Source organism: Rhamphochromis longiceps, linkage group LG6 (genome assembly GCF_057381845.1).
Source record: "Rhamphochromis longiceps isolate RC_006_pf linkage group LG6, R_longiceps_female_GT1.1, whole genome shotgun sequence".
Classification (NCBI taxonomy): Eukaryota; Metazoa; Chordata; class Actinopteri; order Cichliformes; family Cichlidae; genus Rhamphochromis; species Rhamphochromis longiceps.
Genome location: NC_140562.1, coordinates 21,192,627 through 21,204,950, shown reverse-complemented (window position 1 = coordinate 21,204,950; position 12,324 = coordinate 21,192,627). Strand labels below are relative to the sequence as shown.

Sequence of the window (12,324 nt, the reverse complement as noted above, 5' to 3'; positions counted from 1 at the left end):
AAGTTCATGAGATGCCTAAGCGTTTTTACCTTGGCCAATAAGCTGCAGGCTTTCAGAGCCCCTTCCTAAAGCAGCTTATGCTTTTAGGACAATTGCCAACTTTGCCTGTTCATCCAATCTTTAGCAAATTTCCCAATATTTATGACTGGAAATGGAACACAATAATGTAAAAGAGCAACAATGGTGAGAATAAGAATAACCCCAAACACTGTGAGACTGACTCTTCTGTAAAGTAAGGGTTTGTTGTTCTCAGTGCAGTTTGTGGCCTCAAAAAGCAGGCCACCGAAGGCAGTGGAAATGTATTTTACTCGCAGGTTCACTCAGCTCGGGGAAACCTGGTTTCAGGTACGCGTTTGCTAACTTTCCCCTCCAGCAAACCGCGTCGCGTCGACGGGCTGTGTGGTTGCAGGACCGTGTCATCTCAGTCATGAACCTGTACAGTACCTCCACTCTGGGTTACCCCGTGGGTTAGTCCATGAAGAGATTGCACTGTAGGTGGAGGTGGGTGGGGTGACGTGACATTCATAACACTCCATAACCTTTTCAGATATTAAAATGGTTTTTATTAATGTCATTCTCTAGCATTAGTCAACACTCCCCCTCCATGCTGTTGACCGCATTATAAACATTGGTTCTTTGTCATGTTGTGCTGAAGTAGTGAGTAACATTTTCTTTTTTGTTTCTAGAGAATCACACTATTCCCTTTGTGCTCTGCACTGTCAAACAAAGACCTGGGACATGGCGTCTTGGACATTTTGTTCCACTTCTTGGTTCCTGAATCACATCAATCACATCCCCATTCTCGGCCCATAGTTTTAAGTTCTCCTTTATAATAAAGGAAGATATACTTTGCGTGTTTGTCTTACACTTTTTTTTAGCAGCCTCCTCAACAGCTTGGCGCACTGTTTCAAAACAAAGACCAAGTCACGATCTGAAGCATGGCAGAGTTCAAAAACACATTTTTTCCCTTTCAACCCCTTCCCCTCCCTTTAAGCCAGGTGTCTTCCGATTGGCTGACCCTTGCAAACAAAACATCCGATCAGCAGGGTGGGCGGGGCTTCTCCGCTCACAGCCAGAGCTGCTCTTATGGACAACAATCCACCAGGGAAACACAAGAGCAAAGCAAACAGCATACAAAACTTGAAGACAGTTTAAAACACTTTTACATTCAAATCAAAAGACTTTGAAGTATTTGTTTGATATTTCAGGAAGCCACTGAAAAACCAAAGATTGATTTTTTTTCCCATTTAAGATAACACTTCCTGGATTAACAGAAGCAAAAATCACAGACTTTGTTGATTGCTAAACAACATGTAGGAGTCAGTGGAAAGTCTGTTTCATGATGGATTGATTTTCGGTTCATTCTCACTCATCAATGAAAAAAAAAACAAAAAACAAAAAAACCCCCAACGAGATCAGTCAATCTCCCGTTTCTCAAACGGGACTTCTGAACAGTTTCATGCCTTGTTAAATGAAAATGAAAACACTTTAAATGTCTTAACGGAAAACAACATTTTAACAAAGAGTTCCCAGAATAAAAAAAAAAAAAAAAAAAAAAGGATTTTCCCCTTTTCTTTTCACTACGCTGAGGCAGCCTGTGTGGTGAATGCTCTCATGTGAACAAACCACCAAGACACATATTGCACATTGTGATGGGGTATGCTAGTGCCCTCAGTTGGCCAAATTCAAAACTACATTTTTTTTTCTGTTAAAAAAAAAAGAAAAAGTAATTTAAGTAAATCTCAAGTCCATCCAACATCGGGTACCTCGCAATTATTTCACTTGCTTTATAGCAAAAACTACGTGACCACCCAGCATCACACCTGTGTGATTTTGTTTTCTGGACATGTCCCCCCAGACAGTGGGCGTTAAAATAACAGTCTCCACTATTCTGGGAATCCTTTTCCGCAATTTCTTGGATCCCGCAAGGCTGCAGAGAACTGATCATTTACTTAATCTCACAGTCAGACATGGTTTGGGCTTTGCAAACTCCCTTTCCAGCTACTTCAAAGGCAGCTCCTTTGTAGGTTGCGACGCACTGGCCGTCTGTGCGCAGGTCTGGCTGAACCTGCTCCCACACCTTCTGTTTGGGGTTCAGCTCTTTATCGGGCTCCCCTGCAACAAAGACATCATTGTGAGAAATTTGAATCCCCTGTGTACTTCAGTAAACCTCGACACTTGCAGGGTTTGTGATTCCAGGAGGTTTGCTGTTAACAGCATCCTCATGGAAAATGGCTACAGGGATTTGCATGCATCCAACCACAAAAGCTCAGAAGAGCCAACGGTGAAGTTTGGGAATGATGTCTGCTCTCAGCCTGCAGTCCGATTCTCACCAAAGGTGCCTCGCAGAGTTGGAGGAAACTTGTGTTTGTGTGTCGTGTTAAAGTAGTGCAGTACTCACAGTCTAAATACTGAGGCTCCATAACACTGATGAAAAGAGGAAAATAATGAGGCGTGTGATCAGCACTATCTGCTGAGCGCACATCTATTATGACTATTTGGCTGAGAATAGGTTTAGCAGGAAGCTACAGCAGTGAGGCTGTAGTACCTGGGAATCCCTGGAAAGTCACTCTATCCCCTGGTATCGCTCCGTTTGGAGGATCAAGGATTTCCAGCTTGTCTTGTGACGAGGCACACATGAGCATGGCCTGGTTCACAATTCCTCTCGTCTCCACTGGCCTCTCGTTACACAGCAGGACCACCATACGATTCTGCATCTGCACGAAGGGCAGGAGAGTCCACATGTTCAAGCGAGAACAGCAAATGACGGTAAAGTTGATGGGAAAAACAAACAAACATCTGAAATCAAATAGGACGGTATTATTGGAATCAAATTCTCACTCGGTGTTCAGTCTAATTGATTTTCTAATCAAGAACTCTCAATGAGATGACGAATGCTTGATGTTGAAGAATAATGTCAGTGCTTTTGGCCAGTGCTTTGCAGAGGTGTGAAAAGCTGGAATGTCCTTCCCAGAACTGGTGCAGCAAAGTTAGGCACTTGGGATCAAAAATCCTAAGAGGCGATCGTGATATTTTAGCCATACTGGTGACTTTAGTTGTTTAAAATCAGCCTAAAGAACACTTCAAAAGACTATGCTTGTCTTTCTGGTGGCAGTATTAGAAAACATTACCACTGTCAGCAATTTGAGGATTTTTTTTAATGCTATTATTTTTAATCACCTATTAAAACCTTTGTTATTATTTTTTGTGAGTGTACACAGTATACTAATTTATAACAAAGTAAACATAATAGTGTTTTGGGCTGTTACTGTTCACAGTTACACAGATCTTCCTCCTTCAAGGCTCTGAGCTTCAAGCATTCCATCTCTAAAATAAAATAAAGGATACTACATAGAGGCGTTCAAAAACAAACGGAAGATTGACATCGAGGTGTTAAATCTTAACCCTAATTTGAATAACGGAATAGTTGGACATGTCCTGGTACTTACAAAAAACCCCAACCAAACAAAACTACCATACAGTGATATGTTAGATGACAGTGTTCCTCTAAATATAAGACAGTTAAGTGATGGCTTTTGTTACTTGACCACAAAGTACCCTGACCTGAAATCTGTCCAGCATTTACGGGACACAAACTGGGAGCCAGGCCTTTTCCACTAAGACCAGTGAAATGACCCTCATTCCAGAAGAACAGAGGCGGTTACAGCCAGAATATTCAGTTTGCCCACCTCAGCCATTAAAATAACACACTGATGTTCATGTAGACAAAAATACTAAATCACAATTTTAAGGTGGAAAAAAAAAGTATAACCTTCACAGACCTTCCCGCTTACCATTATTTTTAATGGTCCGGTCTACGCGACCTTCGTCAGGTACAGTTTTCTCAGTACCTGTAAGCCAGAAAATGTGTTTTTTTCTTCACAAAGACCTTTCCCACTATGCACCTGTCACTTATTCAGGTGTGGAGTCTTCCTAAATTTGTAAGTAAAAAAAAAAGAAGACAAATCCTACTTTCAGTTTAGTTTACACTGTCGTCCCTCAGAGGGAATCGGCTCAATAGGGCAGCTTAAACTACAGTCACCGGCCACTTCTTAAGTACACCTTGCTAGTGCTGGTGACTGCAGAGGCCATTTGAGTACAGTGAACTCACTGTCATGTTCAAGATAATATCAGGTTTGAGATAATCTGAGCTTTGTGTCATGGTGTGTTATCCTGCTGGGAGCATCCATCCGAAGAGGAGTACACTGTGATCACAAAAGCATGGACGCTGTGGTGTTTACGTCACTTTTTTCCCCATTATTTTAATGCTCAGTTTGAACTTCAGCAGGTGGTCATGACCATGTCTGCATGGATAAATGCAACAACTTGCTGCCATGTGATTGGCTGATTAATTACAATTTCTGTTAACCAGCAGCTGAACAGGTGTACCTAACAAAGTGAGTGTGTAGAGTGTAACAATTCAAAAGATATTGTTACACTGTCAGTATCTTTGTGCTTTGGGCTGTTACTTCGATAAAATGAGCAGTCTGAATATATCACACAGGCTTCAGGGAAACAAAAAAAAGTAGATTATTCAGTCATCTAAAACATTGATGACCGGTAAACAGTTTTATCTTGAAATAAACAACACTAGATTAATACTTGATATTTACCTGCTCCACAGGTACGTGCTGAGACAGTTCACTGACCACCGTCCTGGGAAAAGCCTCTCCCACATCGATCTGCTCCACGAACAGCCCGTCAGTGTCTGGAATCTGCTGGGCCGTGACTACACGTCCAATACGTAGGTCCAGGCGGGACACGTCCACCTGCTTCTTTGCCACCTTCGGCACTCCTGGCATGAAAGAAATGCCGCAGTGTCAGCAGGGTACACGGTCTTTCTTTGCAACTGATTTTCCTTATGGTGTGTGCTCCTCTAATATAAGAATCGACAGATTTGCTGCATCTGTAAAGAAAATCTTTGCTGTTAAAAATCTAAAGTTTTAAGGATTAATGAAGAAAACGCTCGGTTTGACTCAACTTCCCCACCTTTCACAGGATTCTCCTACGTGATCCATTTAGTAGATGACACAGCTCTCTTTATTACAACTACCACAAACTACAACTATAAACTCAGCTATGTAATACTACCTACAGGTGTCAGGGAGTATTTTGGCTTCAGGTCACTCCTTACTCCATCCATGTGAAGCAACATTAAACCAAAGAAATTGTGGAATCAGACTTAACTTTAATTTCCTATTCTGCTTGAATGTTGTGCTTTTGCTAAGTTTATGATTCAGGTGGGTGTACTTTGAACACACCACCACCACCACCACCATCATCATCATCACCATCACCCACGTTCTCAACGGTATAACCCTAAATCGCTGCACCCAGGAGCCAGGTAAACAGACAAAACGCATGGACGCTCAGCAATCACATGCAGGAGGATAATCAGGGGAAATGGCAAAAGTATGCGGACACTACATATTACACTCGTATGTATATGCAGCTGCTGCATTCCTCATTCTCCAGGCCTCCCGGTGGACGCACCTTTGGGCTTGCCGTATGAGGACACACGGCCTCGGAAACCCATCTCATGAAGCTCCCTGCGCACCGTGGTGGAGCTCACGCTGGCTCCGGATGCGCTCTGAAACTCGGCGGTGAGCGCTTTTATGGAGGGCAAACACTTCTCCAGCGCCACTCTCTCCAGCACTTGGCGATCCTCCTCTTTCAGCTTGTGCGGTCGGCCGCTCCGGGGCAGTGCCGTCGTTATTCCTCCACGCTTCCACTTTAAAATCACGGCGCTGACAGTGGACCGGGGCAGGTTTAACATCGCCGAGATCTCACGGACGGACTTCTTGCACAGGTAGCATCCCACCACGGTGCCCCGCTGAAACTCACTGAGCTCCTCGCTGCGACCCATTGTGCTGCAAATGTTTGCAGACTGCTTTTGCATCGATTCCCACCTCCTCCTCCTTCGCCTCCTCCGCCTTGGAGCTTCGCTCCCCCTTTTCTTCTTCTACGGTTGGCTCTCAGGGCTAATTTTAACTATAGCCCACTATCGGGTATATTACTGCCCCCGTTTGATGACTAATAGCAATTCAGTGACACTACGGGCTGGATTGTGTTTCAAATGACCTAAAAGTGTTTTAACGTGATGCAAACAAGCGAGAAGCAAATAAAAAAATAACTTTGAGAAGCTCTTTGAACACATAGATTGATCCTGCAACATACTTTTCTGTGTTACAGCAACATGATAAATAATAAAAACAATAATAGTAAAAAAAGTATCAAATGACCGTAGTTAAGCTCTTATAATGTGAGGTAATTTATTTACCTACACAACGGGGGTCACGGCAGATGCCCACCCCCACCGAGCCTGGTTCTGCCGGAGGTTTCTTGCTAAGGAGTTTTCCCTTCCCACTGTCGCCTTGCTGAAAGGTGGTCTTTGATTTTTAAGGTTTTCTCTGTATTCTCTATATTATTGTATGGTCTTTATTTACAGGATAAAGCATCTTAAAGCGAATGCTGTTGTGATTTGGCGCTATATAAATAAAATTTAATTGAGTTCTAGCGCTTTTCTACTCGGGTAGCACCGTGCCACCTTGCTGCCCCACTATTCTTTTGCACTGTTGCCCCACAGCAAGAAGGGCCTGAGTTCAATTCCACCATGTGGAGATAAGTTCATTGGAAACACTAAATTGCCCATAGGTGTCAATGCGGGAATGTGAATGTGAGCGTGAATGGTTGTCTCTGTCTATGGGTTAGCCCTTGGACAGATGGCGGCCTGTCCTGTCCTGCCTCTCGTCGTTAGACAGCTAGTCAGTCTCCAACACACCCCCGAAAAGGATAAGCGGAAGTGAATGCTTTTCTACTCTACTTGAGGCCACTGTTAAAACTACTTTATACAACATGCCCAATCCACCCCCACTTTTTTATGGTTAACACACTCCAGTGAATGAATGCATTAAAATTATACATTGTGTCTGACAGACTTCACCTTAGCTAATTGGATTTCCAGAGTGAATTTGTCCTTTCTGGAGCAATTTTCCTGAAATTGTATGACAAATGTTCTGGGGTGCTGTGCAGGCTTCCAAGAAGTTTGTGCTCCAGTTTCAGTTTGACCGACTGATGATCCAAACATCCATCCATCCATCCATCCATCTATCTATCTATAGATATTAAATTTTAGCTTCCTTAAAGAATTAAAGTCTTCAAGTCTTTTAAAAAACTTCCACAATTCTTTGGGGGTTTTTTTTTTCAGATTTTATTTTTCAGATTTTATTTTTCTCATAAAAAAGCAAAACTGCTATTCCGTTTTCCTCCAACTGCACACAATTCTCCCGAACATGTCCTCAGTTTTAATACCTACAGACATGTGAATGGTGCTTGGCTCTCTGACACACTGTATGGGTGTTCGTGCTCCAAAGTATTTTCTTGAAGATACTCCCCCCCCCCATTTCCACTTATTCAACTTCCCTGGAGAATGTCAGACAAGTGAGAAGGTTAGACCATGTACTGATTCAGAATAAAGATTTTTTTTTTTTTTAAATCTGCTGCTCTTAAACATCGTTTACTTGAAAATGGGCATTGTGGTCAATGCAACTCTTTTATGAGGCTTTTTTTTGTTTTGTTCATTTAACACACAAACACACAGAGACATGTAGTTATTTTGAGTGTTAACAATAGCCGTGATCACAGTTTTCTTCATTGTGTGAGCATAAAAGTTTTACTTTGGACTACTGCATCTGTTGTGCCTCCATGAAAGCCCCATTAAACATTTAAACCTCCTAGTTTGATCTCCAGTGTAAGTGCTTTCCTCCCTCATTATTATGACCTCAAACTGGCAGACCAGTGTGCATTAAACCCTCTCAGTGTAACAGCTTACCATTAAGGGAAGCAACTTGAATTTGTTTACTTCACCACAGATGTCCACAGTGACAACAAATAAAGGGAAGTCACAGGAGAACCAAGTTCTTTACTGGTCTCCTACTTTTTGACAAAGGTGACCAAGGAATGCATTAATAAGAGAATGTTGCATACAGCAAATATTCATGTGTCTATGAATATAAGTGTTTGAAAGAGGATATGTTCATATTATTTTCCACATGTGAAATTGCAGATGGATACGAAACATCAGTTTTCACCATGGTGTCACACGTGATTTTTTGAAGTACTAAAGTAAGAACCAGCCAGAACCCGGTCGGTCAAGACATCAAGAAGAGAAAATGGGGCTGGATAGGCCACACACTCCAAAAACCATCCGACAACGTCACAAGGCAAGCACTGGACTGGAACCCACAAGGAAAAAGGAAAGTGGGGAGATCCAAACAGACGTGGAGAAGATCTGTCGAGAGCGTAATGCATAATACTGCCGGAATGACGTGGACCCAGCTGAAGAGAACGGCCCAGAACAGAGTCCATTGGTGGCCCCATGCTCCACCAGGAGTCTACAGGAAAATTGATTGATTGAAAGTAAGATGACATAGTTAGATCGATTATTTGTCGGAGGAAGACACAATTTTTCCTTTTTTTTCTTGGTACACCACCACAGTGGCATCAAACTAAATCAAAGAATGAAGATGTGACTGAAGCAGTCACATGATCAGTAAACACTAGGGACCCAGTTCCATTGGGACCCAGAGATGCCCATAACATAACATTAACACTGCCATGTGTGATAGATGACATGATATGAGATATGTGATATGTTCATGAGCTGTTTCTCACCTTCTCCAAATTTTTCCCTTCACATCATTCTGTTTTCATTTGTCCAAAGAGTTGTTTTGTCTGTTAGTTTTCATTTTTTTAGAACTTTGCAGGCACTTTAAGTTTACAGGGAAAGTCAAAGCTGACCTTCTTGCTTTAGAGTGTAACCAGTGGTTTGCACCTTGTTGTGTATTTAGATTCATAAAGGCGTATCTTTATTCCAGTCAATGATACATGTCATCTCCCTGAGAGTGTTTTTAACTTGCTTAGATGTTGTGAAGTTTTTTTTAACCATAACAAGAATTCTGTCATCATGCACTTTGATCCAGTGTTGGTCAGCTGGCCAGTGCATTCCTTCTTTTTAACAATGGAACAGATTGAGTTGGCTCCAGATCTCTTTGGACCTCATATTGAGAGTTTTAGTGAAAAGTGACAAATCAGCCTTTGGAATCCAATCCAGATATTTTATCTGCTAAATCATGGAATAAAAGAGGAACACATTGATTGAATTGACTGTTTGGTTTTAAAAAAAAGTGTCATTGTCCAACAAGTTTTTTTTTAAATTTATATATATATACATATATATATACATTCAACAAAAATATAAACGCAACACCTTTGTTACTGCTCCCATTCCCCATGGGATGGACGTAGAGACCTAAAATTCATTCCAGATACACAATATAACCATCCCTCCCAAACAGTGGTCACAAATCAGTCCAAATGTGTGGTAGTGGGCACATCTGCTATATTGAGATAATCCATCCCACCTCACAGGTGTGCCACATCAGGATGCTGATCTGACATCATGAGTAGTGCACAGGTGTACCTCAGACTGCCCACAACAAAAGGCCACCCTGGAATGTGCAGTTTTTTGCGCTATTGGGGGGTCTGGGGACCCAGAACCGGTCAGTATCTGGTGTGACCACCATTTGCCTCATGCAGTGCAACACATCGTCGCATGGAGTCTATCAGATTGTCAATTGTGGCCTGTGGAATGTTGGTCCACTCCACTTCAATGGCTGTGCGAGGTTGTTGGATATTCGTGGGAACTGGTACACGCTGTCGTATACGCCGGTCAAGCACATCCCGAACATGCTCAATGGGTGACATGTCCGGTGAGTATGCTGGCCATGCAAGAACTGGGACATTCTCAGCTGCCATCTGCCCTGAACAATGTGAACCATGATTCATCCGTGAAGCGCACACTTCTCCAACGTGCCAGACGCCATCGAATGTGAGCATTTGCCCACACAAGTCTGTTACGGCGACGAGCTGGAGTCAGGTCAAGACCCCGATGAGGACGACGGGCATGCAGTTGAGCGTCCCTGAGACGGTTTCTGACAGTTTGTGCAGAAATTGTTTGGTTGTGCAAACCAATTGTTCCAGCAGCTGTCTGGGTGGCTGGTCTCAGACGATCTTGGAGGTGAACCTGCTGGATGTGGAGGTCCTGGGCTGGTGTGGTTACATGAGGTCTGCGGTTGTGAGGCCGGTTGGATGTGCTGCCATATTCTCTGAAACGCCTGTGGAGACGGCTTATGGTTGAGAAATGAACATTCAATGCACGAGCGACAGATCTGGTTGACATTCCTGCTGTCAGCATGGCAATTGCACGCTCCCTCATTGCTTGTGGCATCTGTGGCATTTTGCTGTGAGACAAAACTGCACATTCCAGGGTGGCCTTTTGTTGTGGGCAGTCTGAGGTACACCTGTGCACTACTCATGATGTCAGATCAGCATCCTGATGTGGCACACCTGTGAGGTGGGATGGATTATCTCAATATAGCAGATGTGCCCACTACCACACATTTGGACTGATTTGTGACCACTGTTTGGGAGGGATGGTTATATTGTGTATCTGGAATGAATTTTAGGTCTCTACGTCCATCCCATGGGGAATGGGAGCAGTAACAAAGGTGTTGCGTTTATATTTTTGTTGAGTGTATATATATAGAATAGAATAGAATAGAATTCAACTTTATTGTCATTGCACATGCACAGGTACAGGGCAACGAAATGCAGTTTGCATCCATCCAGAAGTGCTTTAGTGATATAGATATATTACAATATATATTAGCAATAATATAGATATGTGAGTATATTACAGAAATGGGTCTATTATGGTATGTTATAATGTACACGGTATGAAGTATGTTGTGAATATTCTATAACTATAAGTATGTACAGGCTGTAGTGAGTACAAGCTATGTACAGGATATGAACAGGATATAAATATGAAAAACTATACAGAATATGAAATAAATAACTTTACAGAATCTGGGATACACAGCTATACAGAAATGGGAACTATGCAAGTTGTAAACAGTTGTAGGATTAAAGATTATCGAATGTACAGAATGATTATTTACACAGAGCTATACAGTAGTGCAGTTAAGATAAGTGAGGGTGTAGATAGTTTCTACAGAGGCTATATAAAGTGCTAGTGGTTGTGAGTGGTGGTTCAGTCCATGTTATTATTGTGTTTGAGGGTACAGTTGTCCATTGTGGGTGTGTGTATGTTCAGTCCATGAGTTTAACGTGGGTCAGATGTCAGGAGGCAGAGTTCAGGAGTCTGACAGCTGTGGGGAAGAAGCTGTTCCGGTACCTGGTGGTCTTAGTCCGGAGGCTCCTGTGGCGCCTCCCAGAGGGCAGGAGGGTGAAGAGTCCATGTGATGGGTGACTGGGGTCTTTGATGATTTTCCCAGCCCTTTTCAGACACCGCTTCCTGTAGATGTCTTTTATGGCAGGAAGTGGTGCTCCGGCGATGCGCTGGGCAGTTTTCACGACCCTCTGCAACGCCTTCCGGTCCGAGGCAGAGCAGTTCCCGTACCAGACTGTTATACAGTTGGTCAGGATGCTCTCGATGGTGCAACGATAGAAGTTCACCAGGATGTCTGAGGACAGGTGGTTCTTCCTCAGAGTCCTCAAGAAGAAGAGGCGCTGGTGAGCCTTCTTGACCAGCTTGGAGCAGTTGGTCGTCCAGGTGAGATCCTCGGAGATGTGGACTCCCAGGAACTTGAAGCTGCTCACACGCTCCACAGCCGTCCCCTTAATGTGGATGGGTGGATGTGGGTCAGCATTCCTCCTGTAGTCCACGATGAGCTCCTTGGTCTTCTCGGTGTTAAGCAGCAGGTTGTTTGTGTCGCACCACTCAGCCAGACGATCCACCTCCTCCCTGTAGGCGGCCTCATCGTTGTCACTGATGAGGCCAATCACCGTGGTGTCATCTGCAAACTTAATGATGGTGTTGGAACCATCAGCAGGTCTGCAGTCGTGGGTGAAGAGGGAGTAGAGGAAAGGGCTCATCACACAGCCTTGTGGTACACCGGTGTTCATTGTGATGGTAGATGAGCAGCGGTTATCCAGCCGGACATGTTGGGGGCGGTTGGTCAGGAAGTCCAGTAACCATTTGCAGATGAGGGAACTGATACCCAGGTCTGTCAGTTTCCTGATGAGTTGTGAGGGGTGGATTGTATTGAATGCTGAACTGAAGTCTATAAACAGCATTCTGGCGTAGGTGTTGTTGTTGTCCAGGTGTGAGAGGACAGAGTGCATTGCGATGGAGACTGCATCCTCTGTGCTCCTGTTCCGGCGGTATGCGAATTGGTGGGGGTCCAGGGTGGGGGGGAGACAGGATTTGAAGTGTGCTAGGACCAGTCGCTCTAAGCACTT

The 12,324-nt window shown here is 43.5% G+C and overlaps 1 protein-coding gene across 1 annotated transcript; it reads right to left on the bottom strand.

Moving 5' to 3' along the window:
• Positions 1–542: 542 nt before the first annotated feature.
• On the bottom strand, positions 543–5,968 carry LOC146667903 (aminoacyl tRNA synthase complex-interacting multifunctional protein 1-like). Its single transcript, XM_085409668.1, has 4 exons — positions 5,494–5,968; positions 4,614–4,795; positions 2,549–2,717; positions 543–2,115 (listed from the first exon to the last, which is right to left on the bottom strand). Exons 1-4 carry the CDS (start codon positions 5,897–5,899, stop codon positions 1,949–1,951), a joined length of 924 nt encoding a protein of 307 aa, XP_085265794.1. The 5' UTR covers positions 5,900–5,968; the 3' UTR covers positions 543–1,948.
• Positions 5,969–12,324: the final 6,356 nt, after the last annotated feature.